This window comes from Schistosoma haematobium, chromosome 1 (assembly GCF_000699445.3).
Source record: "Schistosoma haematobium chromosome 1, whole genome shotgun sequence".
NCBI lineage: Eukaryota > Metazoa > Platyhelminthes > Trematoda > Strigeidida > Schistosomatidae > Schistosoma > Schistosoma haematobium.
The window spans coordinates 73,413,031-73,434,493 of record NC_067196.1 but is presented as its reverse complement, the minus strand read 5'-3'; the positions used below and the strand labels follow the sequence as shown (position 1 = coordinate 73,434,493).

The following is a 21,463-nucleotide window of genomic DNA, read 5'->3' as shown; positions in this document are numbered from 1 at the left end:
ATCACACAATACAATTTTCTAATAGTTAAAATAGTCCATCACAATGGAACAAAGTAAACTACTGAACCAGTTTGTAAAAATATTTATTGACTTATAATAATAATCTAGTAATCAGTTAATCATTTCAATTCTATTCCAAATGAATTAATTCATTCACATTAATTAATAAACAAATAGTAGGAGAGAGAGCGAGATAGAAAAAAAAACGAACAAGCACACACAAGTCATAAATTGCTAAAACAAAAACATAATCACGTCTACTGATTAATCAGTGAAATAAAAAATTATTAGTGAATGTCTATGAAATTCTGGAGAGTTATTTACTTGAAGAAAATTATTGAAAATTAACTGATTAATCAGTAGTTATGTTACATAATGTAACTCATTTACTTTAGTAAATAAAGAAGGAACGAATTGAGCGAAGAAATTTCTTTTCAATTGGTTACTTCTTTATTTACCAAATGTCAAAATGGGAATTTTCATTTACTTTCATGAAGTATAAACCTATTTCTTTAGCTATGAGCTACACTTCATTTTTACAGTGGATACTAATGTTACTATTCACGAATGATTGAACCGGAGTAGGTAGAAGTGGGAGATTGGTTCTGAAGTTGTAAATCTCACTGGATTTTCCTGTTTTCAATGGTGGGTGTTGTGCTGTGTCACAGTGGAATGTTCATGTCAGATAGATGCGGATAAATTCAGATTCTCGAAATAATTTTTCATGTAATCATTAGCTAGTGAGAAATAGCAACTTATATGTGAGGGTAAGTGATACTTCCCGGATGTTTAAACTGAATTAGGAGAGACTGGAAATTTGAATGTCATAACCCTTGGCCATTCCACCACTGTATTGACAGTGAGCACTGTTTAAATCTGTTGCGTCATAACTGGAAACTCTTAAGTACAGTACACCTGCAATCCAAATATGTGAATCCTAAATTAATTTATCCTCTACTCTTTAAAAATAAATTCGTCTCAATAATTTTCTCAGTATATATGTTAATAGGATTTTCTCCATACTGCATTTTCTGTGTGTTTATCTATCATGTATCAATCTAACAATCTATCTTCTCTCAATGATCTGTTATTATTTAACTATGTATCTTTGTCTATCTGTCTGTTTTCTCCTCAAACATAACAACAGACTGGAGAATAAAAGAAAACAAATCTTTATTGATTAATACTCTTAGAAATAAAAGAAACGACATAATTATAAATTGAATTTTATGTTAAAGATTGAATCGATTAGGCATGATTGTATCGTGAAATGGAAGAGATAGTTAGTTAGTTTGTAGTGAATGAGAACACAAGTGGGGACAACCAAATGTATTTGAATATGAAATTACAGAACGTCTTAGTAAAATCTAAGAACCAAATAGTAAATAACTCCACCTGTAGCTCTTCTAGAGTTACTGCCGGCCCCAAGCCCGGGTAAAGGAGGAGGGTTGGGCATGGGGTTAGCAACCCCATCCCGTAGAAAACCAACTCGCTAAAAAAACGCTAACCAGAAAAATTAATTCAATATAGTAAATACTTCATTTGCAAAATGTCAATCAATAGTCTCAGACTTCATTGTCCCTTCGTTTTCACACCAATCATTCTCTGTTCATGTTCTCTTTTCTATTTTCTTAACCTTCTGCCGCCAGGCATTTCACTACCGATTGGTGATACATACTACTTATATCTATCGATATCAGTAGCATTCATCACAAGTTGGTTAATTGGTATTTTTACACCTTTTTAATTCAGTATTCAATATCAACTTATAGAGATAGACAAATAAAGTCAATAAACAGTATAGAAGGCTAAGAGAAGAAACAATTAATACCTTATTCCTACTGATTTAATTCAGTATTGGTAAGTGGAATGTAGTCATATAAATCCGGCCTGAATAGCTCAGTGGTAAAGTGACGGACTTCAAAGCTGGTTGACGTCATTTCGAATCCAACAGGAAGCGTCAGTGTTCTCAAAGTTCCACGTACGCCTCAATAACGAGTATTATTGGGCACAAAACCTAGGTCAAAAAGGGTTTCTTATCGACTATCGCCAACTATGTGACATCTCAACTATTTTACGCAGTGTTGAGTCACTTAGACTGGTAACCGCATTGCAACTTGATCGATAGAATTTGATCAGCAACATTAGAGGACCAAACAAACAGGATATTTGGCATTATTCAATGATCATTCAATATGCCTACGATAACTACATACATGAAAAGCAGTCAGAAAGAGATGGATATGGACATAGTTTTCATTTATTGATCTTTAAAGCACTATGTATAAGTAAACCAGTATTCTTGTTTTACATTAAAACACTTTTTAACAATACACACTCACACACATAAACAAACAAACAAACACTTACGTTCACGTTTTTCGAAACCATCCCAAAATGACTTTAACGTATAACGTGTTATTTCAGCACCCGTGGCACAATCAATTAATGTAGTTTTCATATCACCAAAATCATTTGAAAAACTTTGTGGAGTCCATAATTCTTGGGTAAATTTACGTTGACATCCAGATATAACAAGCGGATGATTACGTCTCCATTCGGACTAGAAGACAGAGATTTGAGAACATGAAAAACGAAATGATACGAAAAAAACAAAATATTTTAGTCACATATGTAAACACAATATAAGGCAAGTAATGTGTAATCCATACAAAGTAATATGTATTAAAAAAGATATAATAGACAAAACGAAGAAGTATATCAACGAGGAGTAACTTTCCACAAAACGAAAAACAAAATTGTCTTGTCAAATTGACATCAAAGCTTGATAACACAGTTTTTAAAAATATCACACAACATACTTTACATATTGTTGCATGAACGCTACCTATACAAGTGAGGTCGGCGACAATGGTCAAATAGATAAAAATGTCGCCTATGAACAACAATTGGGAATGAATATTACATTCATCGTAAGCGTTTAAACATCTGGGATTGATGTATACGTGTGTGTGTGTGTGTTTGTGTATATTGGTGTAGGTGATATTTCAGTTATTTACCTTTACATTGAAGAAAAAACAGACAAAGCTTCAAACTATCAACACTATTCATTTGATCAATATGATTAGTTTCTAGTTTTTAAAAGTAAATTGTATTTTATACCATTTTGTGATAAGACATGTTAACTATTAAGTGGTACTGTGTTTTATAAGGCTGATAATTTAATTGTGAACTTTTCACTGCGTCTCTAAACAGAAATCATCAGCCTATACAACTACATGAATTAGAAGCTGATAAAGTTGTCCAGAATGATAATGAAAGCTTCCCAGTTAAACCGTGTACTTCAAAGAACAAAGTACTACCAAAAGCATCCATTTTACCTACGAAACTTCTACATTATTTCAAAATATTTTGATTAACAAATAAATTGATGGATTAGCCGTTCTTTATACATTTTAGAAAATACAATTGACCCATTTTGAAAATTAAACCAATATTACACAGTATAAACATATTTCACAATTATGCAATTTCCTTATTGATACATTGTAAATTTGACCTACCAGCTACATAGAAAAAATAAATGGTAAATATAATTAATACAGGTTCCGAACTTTTGAAAAAGAATCTAAATAAACATCAATAAACGATAATACGCAATGAATAGAACAATAACATACGGTGACATGAATTCTAGTCTACCGATCTACACTATCGCCAAAATATGACATCAATCCGAGCCATTTACTATCGGTCTTAAAGCAAAAAACCTAAAGTCCAAGGGTGAAGCTGAGCCCCCGACTGTAATAGATTGTGACGATAAAGGAACCTTTCACCTATACAACCAGCAGTTATAGTGAAACTGCCTTCTCACATCGGAAGTAAGAAGATGTAAAAAGTTGATCCCAGAACACCTCACCGTATCCCACGGATTTTCCTCGCTAGTGACAAGCTCTTGAAATTGTGGAGGTAACACACCAAAAACTATTCATATAAAGTCTGTGTGTGATAAGCCTCAAGCAGTTACCTATTGAGTCCAGTAGTTACAGCACAAGATCAGGTTTCTTTTTAGATCCTTCAATAATTACTCTTCAACTATATGGGCTAACACGAAGTAACAACCGCCCTCATACTCAAGCAGTACTCCAAATATGGGCTGAGTTAGAGAGAACTGATCTTCTTGGTTAGGATGTACGTAAAAATATAGTTTATGATCGGAAGCATAAATAATATGACTGCAAATCGTTGCCAGTGATTCATGTGTTCAGTTCGTTTTTTTAATCTTCATCTACATCTAGAATTTAAAAATTATTTCATGCTCTTTATTTTGCAATTGTTGTTGATGTCACGAACCGGCTTCAGTTGGTTAACCAGTAAAAACTACAAAACACTGACAGTTGTTTCGCCCTACTATTAGAATTTTCAGAAGTGTACATCCATGACTCCATCGAAGACCGATCCAAAGGCCTTCAGATCTCATGGCGAAAGCGTGAATTTCGGATCAGTGGTTCATTTGTCTGACTTCTGACCAACTATCTTCGTTTCGAAGTTTCCACTAAAATTCATTATAGGCCACTTTTTAATTTTTTGTACTTCATTTCATTGAATCCCTTCTCTTGCATTTCTGAGAAGGGACGTTTTGGTAAATTGAACCGAAATATACACTTGTGCTAGAATTTACATTATCTATAACTACCTAACAAACCATTTTTCAAACTTCTTCTACAGACAACCACATTAAATAATTATTGTCAAAAATTATCACGATGATCAGCAAAGAGGTTGTGGAGACTGTTGAGCTTATATTGAAATCATGAACCGATCAATGTCAGACCACCACTGGAAACATGGAAGCACTGGGCGGCCGTTTTGTCCTAGTATGGGACTACTTAGCAGTGCACATCTATGATCAGGCTGCTTCAACCAGTCCCCGATATTACGTGAAGTTAAACATTAACACCGTCGAATGCCGGATCAGTGGTTTAGAGGTTGAGTTCGCTCACAAGACTGAATGTTATGGGTTTGAGCCCTGCATTCGGGGTCGTGAATGCGTTCTGCTGGGGCGTCATCCAGTGCTTCTAGGTTTTCAATGGTGGTTTTACACTGATCGGTTCGTGGTCTGAAGAAAAATTATCAAAATGTTAACTCGACCAAAAAAGGAACAGATAGGATTACCTCATTTATGGTCATCTCATGTACAGACCAAAAACGAGACCGTTTCCTCCCTATTCTTTAACGTGTTTAGACCAATTATGATGATTTCAAAAGACAACTAATCGCATTGATTTATACTCAGGTATATACATAAGATATAATGCACATCAAATGGACACAGTTGATTACGCAAAATTTGTTGTTAATTTAACCAAAACATTGTAAGTTGATTAATTTAATTTAATAAAAGACATGCATGAATGAGAAAATGAGAGAATGCAAATTGAAATTGTTGTGATGGTATGAACTATGTTGTTTGTTTTCTTTTCAAAAAGAAATAAACAATACAGGCGAATGCTCACTGTGTTTTGATTTCAGTCATATTTTTTTCTTTGGCGAAAACTACAGCAACAATCGTAATAGCTCAGAAGTAATAAAATCGATAAAGTATTTTAATTCTTTTTAGATATTACAGCATAAAAAAGGGTTTCTTTTCTTTTTACGTACATAGCAAATACTTGTAGCAGTGAATATTTATGGTCATATCGATAATTCATTGAGTGGTAGCAAGTCGGTTTTGTCAGATATAAGCAATGTAGAGCTTGGTACATTTATGTGTATTGGGTTCAAATTGACACACCATTAGCATAGCAAATTATCAAGACAAATGCCAGAGCATTAGAAATAGTAAAAGTATTATTGGTAATAGGAAAGGTCATCCACAGACAATAGTACTCGTGAAGAAAAAATGAAATTACTGAATAACAAGTAAAAGACAAAGTGAATGCATCTGCGCCACTGTGGACCGTATCATTCAATATCTGCAACTATTGAATACAATAATAGCTCAAAACCCAACCAGGTAGACTAAACCCAAGTATAGGGTTCAAGCCAATAGCCGATGACTTCATAAGACAAACCCATGTCTTGGTTTGGCCACAGCTAGCTATTTCACGATATGCACTGGCAAACACCGCACATCGAGGTAAGCGGTAGTTGGATTAAGCACACTGAATACATGGCATGTTTTTATAATCCTTAGCTCAGATTGAAATCTATTGATCAAGTTACCATCGGATCACCGGTGTAAATGACTTCCCAGTGAACTAATTGGGTTCTCATCCTCAGTTGAAATCTATTATTTTTCATGATAAGCCAATGGAGAATGAACACACTTGAACGAATATCCACAAATGTGTACTTGTGGATTATAGTCACCTCGCTTAATCCAAGATTCTATAGTCTATAGTCCCTTGTTCTATCCAACAGAACGTTTCAAAACAATCCGAAACTGATATTCAGTACTCCATGAGTAAGAAAAAGCACCCCTTAATGAAAATATATCGATTTATTAACAAATTCCTACAAAAATTCATAAGTATTGCAAGGTTCTATTGTCTTAAACATCATCAACATAATCGTCGCCACGAGAAGAAGCAGCTAGAGATATCGACAATAGCCGTAATAAGTTACTTTACGTCTAAAATCATTATCATTATTATCACCATTATTTACTACTATTTCACCTCAGAAACTTCACATTCTTCCAGCTTAAATAAATTAAAGTAGTAACCCCTGGGGAAGAAACATATAATGATAATGTTGAATCAGTTTACTGATTAATCGATCGATATCCAAGGTATATTATTGTACTGCATTGATGAAAAAGATTAACAGGTCTGCCATGTATGTATACACATGTAGATATCTATCATATCAAGATTCATTTATAACACTATTGGTAATAGACATAATAATTACATCAGCTGATTCGCAATGACTGTTTGCCAAATTATATATATCTATGCATTCATGAATGTGTATGCATTTAGGTATGTATCTATGTATGTGTGTTTATTATTTATTTTGTTCATCTACATATTTTCCGTGTACAGATATTTGTATATAATAATATAAGATGAAATTAAACAATATGTATTTTCATTGCAAAGAATTAGTTGAGCAGATAACAGACACTCCATGCATTTATTAAGGTGACAATAAATCATGAAGAAGTTGTTCTGATTAACATCGAGGCGAATTCGATTTCAATAGAACAAGTTTAATTCTAAATAGCAGCCAACGGATTATAGGTTTTGTTCACAGAAATTTGTTGGCTAATCAGCGTTACTCAATACAGGCTAAATATTAAGTCCATAAGTATTCGGCTTTGGTATCTGCTAAGATTTGTACAGTTAGGAGATAGTTTTCTCGTCAGCTGGTTGGAGAATCATTGAGAGAGGAAGAAAGATTAAGAACGTACCGACGAGGAAATATAATTGTTTCATCTTAGCACATAGACTATATGCTTAAGTTACTAAATTTGATATTTGACTACGGTTTAATCAATGTAACACAAACTAAAAATAGTCTGCTTTAGGAACCGTTCGGTTGTTTGTATTTTGTAAATTGGTTTCAATTTACTAATACTTTCTATTATAATCACGTTAGTTACCGACTAGCCTTTTTAATGAGAATCTCATAACATAATCACTAAACAATGAATACTTGGAAGCTAGACAATCTCAAAAATAGGTTTACGTCCAGTTTTAGTCTTAAATTAGACGGAAAAAGATACAGAACATAAAAATTAAAATGGGGAGATTTTTGTGGATAAAAGTATTTTCATAGTTTAAATTGCGAATAAAACATAACTAAAACACCACTGAAAACCTGGAAACAATAGGCAACTGTTTCATCCTAGTATAAGACTCCTCAGCAGCGCACAAACCAAACATCCAGAAACTGGACCCAAGATCTTCGATCTCGCGCTCAAACGTTTAACCTCTGGACCACTGAGCAAGGGTCCAATGGTTTACAGTCTAAATTCAATCAGTTTACGATACTGGGAAACCCTAATTCGTTCCCTATGGTGAACAACTGTTTCACACATGACATGGTTGAATTACATTCGTCATGCCTTCTCGCTAAAACTCCAAGAGTTTTATATTAAAGTTGGTCACCAGCGAACACATTATCATTATTAATATAGGGGAGTTTCTGGAGATTTCGAAATTCTCATAGATTAAACCACGAATTGATCTTAGCTAGATGTGAGTTGCGTAATATCGTATGTTGATTAAAGTTACTCATTAACACCGTCGGATGCTAACTCAGTGGTTGAGTGTTTGCGCATGAAACCAGAGATATTCAGATCAGTTCTCGGGTGTGAAGTCATAGATTCGCGCTACTAAGGAATACCACGCTAGGATGAAACGACCCTCCAGGTGGTCTAGCTATGATCAGTTAGTGATTTGAATGATAAAATATATTTATCATAAAATAACTTATCTAACATATATGTACATACATTGTGTGATAAAAATCGTCTGTAAGGCCACTACTGACTTAAATACTTTTGAGTTACAAGAGATTCAACCGCTAACCATATATTTGATCGCATCTTTTTCAGTAAACTGCAATGCAGCTCAATTAAAACAAGAAAATAATTCTAATGTTTTTCCCTAAGAAACGATTGAACATCAAAAAATGAATACAGTTATTAATCACTGTCAACATATATTTGCACGAAAACAATACTCACTTGGAACGCCAATAAATTTCCAATGGAATCAGGACAATGTAAACGTAAGAAAACGGGATTGTGATGATGATGACGATTGATTATTTCTGAAGGTTGATAAATTTTCAAATTTGATTCTCTGTGAAAATCAAATCCATGATTATCATTATGCTTCGTTTTATGTTTAACAGTGATAGTACTTGTATTAGTGATGTTAGTTGAATCATTCATTTTTTGACAACAGGACCTTTGATTAATGTGCCTTCGTTTGGAATGAATCCAACTATGAGATAGAAAATCCATCATTATCATCATACGTTCGTTATTAATGTTATTGTCTGATAAACTGATCCCATTATCTGTTGTTATAGAAGAAGGATTATTACGTGAAGCATTAAATTCTGTTTCCACAACAACATTATCTACAATACCGTTACTACTGTTATTACTATTACCAGCAGTAAGTGGTCCAGTGTTCCCCATATCAGTTTTCAAAGCAATATCAGCTAGTAAATCAAGAGAATTACGATCTAAACATTCACGATTATTCAATGATTTCATTGGTTTCATGAATAATAATGTATCATTTGATGAATCTGTTGCATTATTACCCACTGTTGAAGAAGGAGAGCAATTACAGCCTAAATTAATTTTATAATAGTTCGCTATGCGATGCAATCGATGAAGTAATCGACCAATAATACCAGACGGTAACAGAGAAGTTAATAACAGCTTGTTTGGATCATGCGGTTGACGTGTAGTAGTACACGATGCCCAACCATATGGGCAACCACGGCCTTGAGAAATTATTGTAACAAAAGAGAAACGACACCGGTATGATAATAATAATATTGTGAATAATCTGAATAATAATGAGTTTATCATATTACCTTGTACTTAGTATTTGACTACTAATAAGATTCAGGACAAGTGTTTCATCCTATCTGGAGCTCGTCAGGTGCGTGTACTACATCCCAGTGTAGGTGTTTACACATAGACCATTTATGTAATGAGATAATTCACTCAGGATGTACACATGGCTCAAGAGACTTATTAGCTGCGATCCTGAATACTAACACCAAGAAATTACAAACCTTTATTAATAGTTTGCAGTGACTGTTGGATTATCTAGTTTACATCACGGTCTGACTGTAGCTAGTTAGCCATTGAAAGGTGGGGAGCATTAGACAGTTGTTTCGTCCTTGAATAAGACTCCTAAGCAATGCACGTCCACAAACACATAAGAGGTAAAATCCGGGACATGCAGACCTTACAAGAAGCGTTTGACCTTCAGATCATTGGGTGACATCTAAAGGCTCACACTTATAGCTCTAGCCAATCCATGATACTCAGCAACCACGGATATGCATTTCTCAGTGCTTCTCGGTTTCCAGTGATTATCTATCCAGCCAATCCGCAATGTAAGCTGAAAGATTAACTATATAATCATGTATGAGTGTTTAAATAATTTTAAAATGCAAGAAAATACATCCAATTCTCTAAGTCAAAATTACCTGGCTACAATTTAGACGTTGACACTTTTAGCCAATAAAACTACACTAACCGAAGTTGTGCAAGACAATTAATTTATAGAGTCCCTGTAATATACTCAACAAATTGAGTGACTGAAGAAGACAATATGGACCACTAAATCGCAACTCAGTGATCTGAAAGTAACCCACTCAGTGAGGATTCGCGGAGGTTCGATTTAGGTTTCTTGTTGATTCATGGGTGCCCATTGTTGAGGCCAAAACAACTGTACAGTACGGATTGTTAACTACTTCACCATCTAGTGTCCATCAGTGAAGAAAAACCATATGTAGCCTACTCAATTAAATCGGCTGCCTCATGAAACACAACCATATTCACATAACTTTGTAAGGGATTGAACCGAGAAACTTAAAGTGTTGCGGAGATCGCACTATCTAACACCATCTAACAGTCTACATTCCCAAAAGAAATCAACCACTTTAATCAGTGATTTACCTCTAGGTCAAATAAACAACTTGTTATTTAATTAGATATTATGACAATAATTAGAATCATGAGAAAAAAATAATGGCAAAGAGATAAAATTTCAAAAAAATTATCTCACAAACCTCTTAAGTATTTTAATTTGCCTTTTTTTTCCACTGTACTATTTTCATTGAATTTCACATGATCACGTGTATCCGAATTGCTGTCACTTACAGAATTGAATGGTTTCGATTCGTTCAAACAATCTGTACACACTGAATAACCACATTTACCACAAACCCAGTGTGTATTGAACATTGTTGTTTCACAGACATCACACATTTCACGTACACCTTTTACTGGCCTTTTCCATGCAACTGAATTAATAATGCCATCATTTTTGTTATTTGATTCCATTGTATGACCACTAATTCTGTTTTTACCAGTTAATGAGTTGATTTTTTCATTTTGACTTTGATGAGCATGATTATTATTCAAACTTGTTAATTCTTGATGAAGAAGACGACAGAATAAGCCACCAGCACATTCCAAAATGTATTTAGCAGCGCATGTGCTTAAAAATGGTGAAACTGTGGAGAAATATGATAAAAAGATCACTAATCGGTGTTGAGGGAAAAAGTCATCAATTCATTGTCTTTATAGTGTTCTGCATTTTAACCTGAAACCCAACCGTCTCTACTACCTTGACATGGTCAGGTTAGAGTATCATAATAATCCATCCGATCTATATTGGCTGAAGTATTCGTCCCATTGGATCCTACTATATCAGATAGATTGGTTAAAGATAGGAAAAACTAAGCCCGTGATCCGAGGGAGAACTAGTACTTTCTACTGTACTATGTTACGACGACAGTAGTGTTTTCTTTAGACAACCACAATTCACAGTGATTCTGCCTTCTCACGACAGGAGGATAAGGAGTAAAAGAGGTCAGCGGTAAAATTGGCTTGGCCTGTGGATTTCGATCAATAGCGATAAGCCCTTAAAAATCCAGAGCTAACACATCTAAAACTATCCACAAAAAGGCCATGTATGATCAGCCATAAGCAGTTGTACCTAAGATGTTGCGACCACTCTCTCAGCTCGTCAAAACCACCACTAACATAGTTTTCTCTTAAGGTCTCATGAAAAGTAACATCCTACTATGGTGAGTACATCCGGTAAAACAGTCGCATTCATAACTCCAAAAGCACTGAGAAACTGGATAGTCTAGTAAATCAACCCATTTCTTTATGGTTTAAATGAGCTGAAAAGAAAGTTCCTTGTCAATAATACCCCAGATCTAAACAACACAATTATTGCAGCAGATGATATGGAAACATAGAAACCATTTCCTCTTTAGTTTTTTTTAACCAACTTATCAGATGTGATTAGTTGTTGGATTATAGTCATTAAAGAATGAGATCGGTTGATAGAAGCTTAATAATTCTTGTTAACTTCTCATTTTACATTATTCTAAAAAAGATTACAACATGGTCCAGAGTATCTCAATGTAAGATTACTTAATGCTCAGTTTACTCGTATATTAGTCTGCCTACTTACACATAAACAGTGATGATGACTTCATTTCAAGACTAGAAATTGTGTTACAGTACCGAATTCTCATTATCACTTGTAAAATGTCCCAACAAATTTCTCTTTAACATTCATTCAAATTTCAATTATTTAAAAATATAGGTTTTATCAATGTCTCTCAATTGTCAGTTTATCACTCATTCTCAATCATGGAAGCCTTCTATCAGTTTAACTGATACAAATAGGTTTCTTCCTCCATCATATATTCCATGCATGAATTCCAATACATTCATCTCTCTTACCTTCAAAGGACAGATGATGCCGGCAAATCAAGCATTTCCATTGGACTTTACTACTATTTAAGTAGTGTGAACGGTTGTAAATGTTTCATTGAGATGCTTGAAAGCATATAGTTAGCGTTCATAATTATTCAGTTTGGAAAAATCTAGAACAGGGAGGTTAATTTCAATATTTTCACAGTTACAAAGTAATTGCTCTAAACGATTGAGGACCGATCCCACCCATATCTATCTAATTATCATTCAAGCTCAGTAATTACTGTTATACGTATTATTTTCACAGAAATGAATCGAATCTACTACATAACACTTATGTACGAAATAATTACAAGTTGACAATAGTTAACAACAAAGAGAATTCAATGGTCAAGTATCATGTTTATACTTTCGACTTGTGATTTGGATCAGCTTTGTAAATAAGAAACAATAATTAGTACTCACAGAAGACAAAGCTTCAGAAAAGTTTAGTGAAATACAGTTCGAGAATTGATAGTACAAATGATTGAAAATCGAAGAATCCTAAAACCTAAGTCACTAATATCAAATAAATATTGTAAAGGTCAAATCGTTTTATAAGTTTTTAAACAGTGGAGAAGCTTTCCAGCTTATATGAGTGTTCTTAGTTATATTGTGTTCACTAAGCTAGATAAACAGTTTAATTGTTTGAGCTTTGATTGTTGTTCTATGCACTTCTAATGGTATTAGCCAGGACAATAGTGAATACTCTGCAATTAAACCATCCATTTAGAACAAACAACACAATGTCAAGAAAATGTTCTGCAAATTTTTTTAAAAAAGAAGGTTGTTATATACGACACAACAACAAGAAAAAATCACATGAACATGATAGTGTGGATTTTAATTTCATTAAATTCAAAATGACATACATACACACATACAAAAAACTAAATAAATAACAATAACAGTGAGACAATTCACACAATAAAATTATGTCCATTACCTGGATGATACATTTCCCATAATGAACGTTCTAAAGCATCGGATTCAGTGGATCGACAAAAATCAGCTATTTTCAATACACCTCTATTATTATAACATAATCTGGTGTTTTGTTCCATTTCATAGTTGAATTTTGTGTTTATTTTGTTCGTTTTAAACAATAGAAGGGAAAGAAAAAAATCAATTATCATTTTTATGTTAATTAATTAATAAGTCATGGAAACTATACATTATTAGTTACAACAAAATTGGGAAGCAAAACATGGCGGGAATATTATATTCTTTTAATGTTTATCCTGTTAAAGTTAATAATTATGTGAACTGTTAAAAAGGAATAGTGACAATATTTTATTTAAAGTAACACGTGTCGTTGAATTATTATTTCTTGGCCTTCCTCGTTTCCGTTTCCCTTCAGAATTCCAAGTTAGAGCTTGCCTCGTGAAGCAGTTTAATGATTTCCACAATATATGTCCTATCCATCTCCAGTATCTTCTCCTAGTTTCCTCCTCAGTTGAAAGCTGGTTTGTCCTCCCTCACAGTAGGCTGTTGCTAATGGTATCCAGCCAACAGATATTGAGTATTTCGCGTAAACAATCGTTTATAAACTTTCAATATAGTCACATAAAAACATAATTTCTGTGAGTGGGACATTTGTAAAGAGAGAAATGAGACACAATGAGATTGTCTTTCTGCCATTTACTTTGATGTCGAATCGACGAAATCAATTTATTTTCATCCGAATGGGTTTTGTGGCGAGTTTTAGAAATTTCACAGGTTGAAATCATGAGTCAGTTGAAGCTAGACCACCATTGAAAACCTGGAAGCACTGGACGGCCGTTTCGTCCTAGTATGGGACTCCTCAGCAGTGCGCATCCACGATCCCGCACCACGCGGGGCTCGAACCCAGGACCTACTGGCTTCGCGAGCGAGCACTTAACCACTAGACTACTGAGCCGGCATCCAACGGTGTTAATGTCTAACTTCAACCAATCCACGAAGTTGCGCCACCGTACACCATTGTCTTCAGTGAGTTGTTATCTCACAACAGACCGGTTGAACTCCACTGGCAACGGCTTCTCACTAGAACTCCAGGAGTTTTTCCTGAAGTCAGTCACTAGTGAGCAGTTGATTATTATCAGAATGGGTTTTGTGGAGAGTTTTGGAAATTTCACAGGTTGAAATCATGAGTCAGTTGAAGCTAGACCACCATTGGAAACCTGGAAGCACTGGACGGCCGTTCCGTCCTAGTATGGGACTCCTCAGCGCGAAGCCAGTAGGTCCTGGGTTCGAGCCCCGCGTGGTGCGGGATCGTGGATGCGCACTGCTGAGGAGTCCCACACTAGGACGAAACGGCCGTCCAGTGCTTCCAAGTTTTCAATGGTGGTCTAGCTTCAACTGACTCATTATTTTCATCCTTTCATTCTTCTCAACCCCCACCCAATTATTACGTAACCGCATTTGATATTTAGAGTCTCGAATCGCTTTATGATGCAATCTTTCAGATCCTCTTATAGACATGTATTTACCATATAATTATAAACACGAATGTAGAGTTTTAGTAAATGATTTTGTCGGAAAGAAAATTTTCTTCTCTAAATTCTCCTTAGTTTTTATGCTTTTTTCATATGACCAACTTTCAACATTGGTTTATCCACATGTATTATAATAGCAGTCAACATCAATGTACACACTGGAACATATGTTTGTTGGCTAAAGTCACTAACTATATATTAACACAATAAGATGAAATTAATAAAATCAATAGCGAAAGAGGTCGAAATAGTGTAGTAACTAGTGATAACAAGAAGAATAAAACAGAGAATATGATTCGAAAAGACGGAGTGGACAAGTATGTATGAAGGAATACTTAAATTAAAGATATAAATATAGATATAGAATGAATGTATATTCGCCATTGTGAATAATCTTGGTCCCCATCACCCAATATATTGAACCATTCTAACTATTTAATATACATCTGCACACATGGTTCAGACCAACAGTCAATGAATTCATGGATTAATGTTATTTCTTGGTATGGTTGCTCCGGTCTTAATCTCGTGTGGTTGGGAGTTGGCAGTTGCTTCATTATTAAATGTAAATACATTTTATATGCTTAATAAGTTTACGACTCAGCTATCCTCACATTTTCCTTTCTCTTCCAGGTTCTTTCTCATAAAGATGGCTATGCATGCTACTCTTCCCACATCAAACAACATACCTTCACGCTGGACACAAATCTACCAAAATTTGAATGTTACAATATCATTCATTATATTTACTTACAATATTGATTTTGATAATGTTTGAATTTATTGTAACCTTGACAACAATTATTAGTAAATTATCCCTTAGTAATTGGATAAATAATTGACACTTAGACTACAAATTCAACAAACGAATACACATAATGTATTTGTAGCTATTAGGTTATAAACTGGTCGTCTGTTTTGGTTGATCTCAACAAATTACAAGCTCATACACCCCAGGTTTTGAGTTAACCTGTTTGAACCTAGGTTTTTTGCTAATTAAGGCTAGTCGCTGAGGTGATAACCAATCAATGAAGAAGCCTATGCACCACAGAATTTCAATAGTTATCCGAAAAGTTCAATAGCGATATCATAGACTGTAAAACTGAATATGAAGGGTTTGAATCCTACAGGGAGTATCATTTACCCCCACCTAAGACGGCATATAAGTCTAGTCGATGAGTAGCAATCAGTACGAAACCTAGGTGTATGGTTTCCTTTCGATTATTTCCAACTAACTAATAGTCCTTGATAGCGACCATTACCCGGGAAGTGTAGGCAGATACTTTTATTTCATTTCATACCTAGCAAGACATGAGACTATTCGAAGATCGACCAGTCTCCGAGGCTTAAATACATCATTGATAATATTTTACAGGTTCAAAAAGATATCATTATGATAATTATATTGTGTTGTAATTAGAGTATAATATGTAAAATATAATATTGGTTTTCTAGCATAGATTAGATCCGACATCATTTTTTGTATATGGTCAAGTTCTCTGAGCAAATTAATACCTTTAAAAAAATAATAACTAAATGACATTTCAAATTAGAACTGTGCAAAAAGTCAGAGTTAATTAACTGTTTAATAAGTTATAGATTAGTATACAATAAAGAAAAGATCGAGACAATAATCTCTAAAGTATTAGCATTAAACACATTACCCTACATTACAGTTGAATGATGGGCTAGTAGTGAAATCCAGTACGCATATTCGGTCCTATTCAGGACAAATTAGATGGATCCACTTACACACCAGTGTTGATGCTCATGGTGAAAATAGAAACCTAACGAGAAAATTCAGTTTACCAATAGAATCCGCTACCGTTGCACGAATTCGCGGATATTTAAAATCAGTAGCTCGGTGGATAAGTCATTAGACATTTCGAGTGAAATTTATTGATTAGGTTAAAGTCTTATTGTGAACATTAACACTAAAATCCAAGTGAATCCAGCTAACTAGTTCCAAATAATTAAGATGACAAAAGAAACTCAAGAGGTTTATTGTGGCTTCAAGTGATTATGTTATAATGTGAAATGGACGCATACTTCTAGAAGACATCATGATATCCCTGAGAATCTCCAGTTGAAAATGTGAGTTTCCAGGTCTCAGATTCAAATGTGCGACTGCAGTTTAAATTGTACAAAATGATTGAGTTCAATCAAGGTTTATTTAGAAATATTATATTTCTTAACAAATTAGTGTACAGAAATGTAATGATAATCACAATTTGCTACTTGTTTTTAATTTCGATCATTTCATTTATCAATATTATGTCACAGTAACACTAAAATTATTGACTATTCTGAGAATAAAAATTGGTAACAAGAAAATGGCTGAGAAACCAAGCAGCTCTATATTTACCAACACTCACTTTCTAAATCCCCAAAAACGACAGAATACTGACATTGATGGATGTGTAGCATTTCGTTTATTTTTCGATTTATCAGTGATACTTTCTTTACGGGTATTTTTAGCCAAAGTAGTTCTTCGACCAGGTGGTTTTTTAAATTGAATATCTTTAGTCAATCCATTCGAAAAATTTTGATTATTGGTTGGACTAGGGACATCACTGATTATAAGTTTCGGATTCTCTTCATCAACATCATCATCATCATCTGAATCGATTTGTCCGTTTGTATGAATTAAAGGTGAATTATGGCAGGAAAATTTAGTTTGACGACAAGCACGACATTTCGGAACTTGTTTCAATCCTGGATCATTACAATTTATAAGTTGAACGAAAACACGTTGACTTCGCTTATAAAAATTTAATGAATGTGAAGAGTGTAGTGATTTATTGGCTGTTCGATTCACTTTGAGGAAAAAAGAAACAATATCAATAGATTAGTCATAAATGCTATTGCATAAATTTGTTATACCTTTAAGGAAGAAACTGAAAGAAAGAAAGAAATAAACGGTGAAAACGAATAACAGCTACAATTATGACATACTATTCACTTCAAAATCAGTTAATAAGGTTGCATATCTTCATTCACCGAGGTGGTTGGGACATTTGCTACGTATGCCAAAATATCGTCTACCTCAACAGGCACTGTGAGCTGGTGTAATAGTAAGTTGAAAGGAATCTAGTAGAGGTCTTACCAAGACGTGACAACACTTCATGAACTGACTGTTGATCTGAGCCATGTTGATGTAGATACAAACGGAGTGGTTGGGATCAAAGTGAATATTGTGACCTATGGTTGGAAATATGGATGACATGGATCAGAATGTGGCAGTGACGTAGATTCATTCGTTCTTAATCTCACTCTACATCTTCAATCCAAGTATTCCTTCATACATACTTGTCCACTCCGTCTTTTCGAATCATATTCTGTTTTATTTTTCTAGTTATCACTAGTTACTACACCATTTCGACCTCTTTCTCTATTGATTTTATTAATTTCATCTTATTGTGTTAATATATAGTTAGTGATTCGAGCCAACTCACATTTCCACCAGACTATACAATAATCATAATTATCCAATAAAAAATGAATCGACAGAAATACTTATAAGAGGACCCATAACTTGTGAAATACTGAGTCAAGAAACTGGCACAATAACTGAGAGATAACACTAGCTCAAAGTCACAAAAAACTCATGAACTGTTTCAAGTCGAAAATGTACGCTGTAAAATTTGAAAGATGTAAGAGTTCTAGGTTCTATACCACGTAAAATAATATATGATCGATGTTACTGAATTTCAGGATACGATTAAGGAAATATTTATTTATTTATGGTTGTCAACTCTCCTTGATTTGACATCAGTCACTTTGCTAATTATTAGTGAAGTATAGGGGAAATATATTAAGCTCATAATCTATAATTGCCATTTTGACGGATTAAAAATATTATCCCTACTGTTTAAATTCAAAAGTATAAAATAGAACTAAATTTCAAGAAATTACAGAAACGAAAAATAAAAATTTTAAATTATTTACAAACAGAACAGTTCCTTGATGACTGCCAAACTTTTCTATATTATGTCTACGCCTCTAAAGTCATTGCCCATCTACATCGATTTGAAAACCTCTCATAGTATAAGTATGACTCAGAAACGAGTTCACAGATTCGTATGTGCATTTAACGGGTTCAAATAGTTTAAGCTAATCAAAATTGTAGCTGCTTAGGATGTAGTTATCGGGCTTATACATCGTGATGACTTAATTGAGCAAGCTGCATTAGCTACCAAACTTGTTAAGTGTCATACCAAGCGGGTTAGATGGAGAGCAGTGAAGCTGACAGCAGAAACTTAAGGTCCTAGGCTGAAGTCGTACTCCTGACTGTGGCATTTACCCCATACAACCGACATGTGTAGTGATACTTCCTTCCCACAACGGAAGAAAGAGATTAACATAATTGACAGTAATAATTCATTGAATATGTGGATATGAGCCAAATTCCAAGTGTTGGCGCTAAAGATACTACCCGGTTGCCAAAGCCGTAATAGGTGAAGCGGAGTTCTTATCCTGGACCTAGCGGTTGAAGGTCTAACACTTTAACCACTAAGCCTCCATTCCACAGCCCAACAGATTCCCATCACCAATCACAAGGTAATAAAAATACGAAGGAATCAGACCAAATACTACTCACAAAAAAACTGCGTGTAACTTGTCTCAAGTAATTATCTCTTAGACCTTGCATTCAAACACCAAGGTTGACAAGACAACTACCAACTCGGTTTCCTTTTTAAGTCGCTTAAGAAAAAGTATCATTCCACAGTGTAAGCAGTCACGAAGTGACAGCTTCCTACATATCTCTATTTAAAATGAATGAAATAAATCATGAAACATTAGTTTAAAATAGTACAATAAAAAACAACGTAGATAGATAAATATCATATACTTTAGTGATTTACAATCACTTACAATCAGGTGGTCCAGGAAGTTGTTCAACCAGTTCTTCAACTTGCAAATTTTCTTCAGCTAAAGCAGCTGACAATTCATCTGGCGTAGAATTTTCATACATCAATGTACAACCATCTTGATCTAATAAATCTGTCTTAAATTTCATACATACTGTTGAATCATTACCGTCCTCTTCATGAACGGTAGTTCTTGACTTGCCGTTATCACCACGTCGATGTTGTTTCGATGACGTTTTTATTGGTTTTCCTGCTGTTGTCATTATCGTTGTCTTCGTGGTTGTTAATGATGATGCAGATGACAGACGAGGCTTTTTTGCTGTTATAATTGTCGGTCCAGCTGTACTACCAGATGATACTGTTAAAGTAGCTGTTCTCTTCGGTTTTCTTAAATCATCACCATTACCAACACCATAGACACTTTGTGCACTATCCATGGATGAATGTGTAATACAAGGTGATCCATCACTTGAGTTTAATGATTGACTATTATTATTAGTGATGGTATTAGAATTTATTGTTAAATATTTTAAAGTAGATTTATATGATTGTAGTCTTGAATAAGATAAGTGACGATCAGTGGAACATTTTGAACGCGTAGTATTAACAGATGAGTTTGATGAAGAATTCAAACATACATCATTATCATCATCACTGACTTCACCGTCAACACTTTGTAAACTAGAAGAACTACTACTATTACTGTTATTACTACCTGAACTAGTGCTTCTTTGAGCGTGTGCCGTAACCATCATCATAAGATTACCATTAACAGCAGCTATACGTTTTTTTACATTACCTTTAATTAAATCACTACATAATGATGTATGTGATAAACTTGATGTACTGTTTGCACTTGAGCTATGCTTTCTTGAACGTCGTCTTCTAACTGTCGGTTTAATTCTTTCATCATCGACCTCATTATCATCATCATTGTTCTCCTCTTGCTCTTCTCTTACTTCCTTATCATTATTATCATTAACAATGACATCATCATCTTCATCGTCATTAGTGATATCATCGAATTCTAATTTCATCGTTGACAATTGTTCATTCATACTCAATTTCGATTCTACATCATCATTCAATGAATGTTTTAATCGACGTGTACTTTTTGAATTAGATTTTCTTAAAGAACTTAATGAAGATTTTGTACGGATTTTAGATGGCTTATTTTTATTTGTGTTTAGGCTTAACATTCCATCTGTTTCATATTTAGTACGTTTTTTTCGTTTAAATTTTCTCTCTTGACAATCTAATTTTTCTATCTGAACAATAAGAAAACAAAACCAATCATAATAAATATAAATAAAATGACTTATGAAGGAAAATAAGTAAACTTAATGTCATAAGCACAAAACAAACAAAGAGATGAAGTTGAAAAGAAAAATCTATCTAGACTATACAAGATAATAAAGTAACGTCGATCGTCACGTTCTAATAATCACAAATATTTATATCAATACAAAAAAGACTTATACATTTGAAAGCAATTTGCAGATAGTTCTGAATGTAGATTCCTTTCTAGCTGCACTCATCAGAAACGCTACATTATTTCTTGAGATGACTGATGATTCTCGCGAGATTCAAATCTGTCCAGCCCAGTTTTACATGAAGATATCTTTTCCCTGAGTTATTAATGTAACGACTGACTCTTGAACAGTTACCCTATG

The 21,463-nt window shown here is 34.1% G+C and overlaps 1 protein-coding gene across 2 annotated transcripts in view; it reads right to left on the bottom strand.

Annotated features, from left to right (window-relative positions):
* Nucleotides 1-21,463, bottom strand: part of JMJD1C_1 (putative JmjC domain-containing histone demethylation protein 2C) — a gene marked incomplete at its 5' end in the record, with an annotated part of 52,957 nt that overhangs the window by 14,814 nt on the left and 16,680 nt on the right. The window contains 6 exons of one of the 2 annotated variants that reach the window (XM_035731148.2): nucleotides 2,371-2,563; nucleotides 8,660-9,435; nucleotides 10,738-11,184; nucleotides 13,389-13,489; nucleotides 17,295-17,736; nucleotides 19,795-21,058. In XM_035731148.2, coding sequence (XP_035588241.1) covers nucleotides 2,371-2,563; nucleotides 8,660-9,435; nucleotides 10,738-11,184; nucleotides 13,389-13,489; nucleotides 17,295-17,736; nucleotides 19,795-21,058 — 3,223 coding nt within the window. Of the gene's footprint in view, nucleotides 1-471; nucleotides 9,436-10,737; nucleotides 11,185-13,388; nucleotides 13,490-17,294; nucleotides 21,059-21,463 lie in introns of those variants that run through there. The other variant, XM_051209647.1, reaches the window with a different exon arrangement.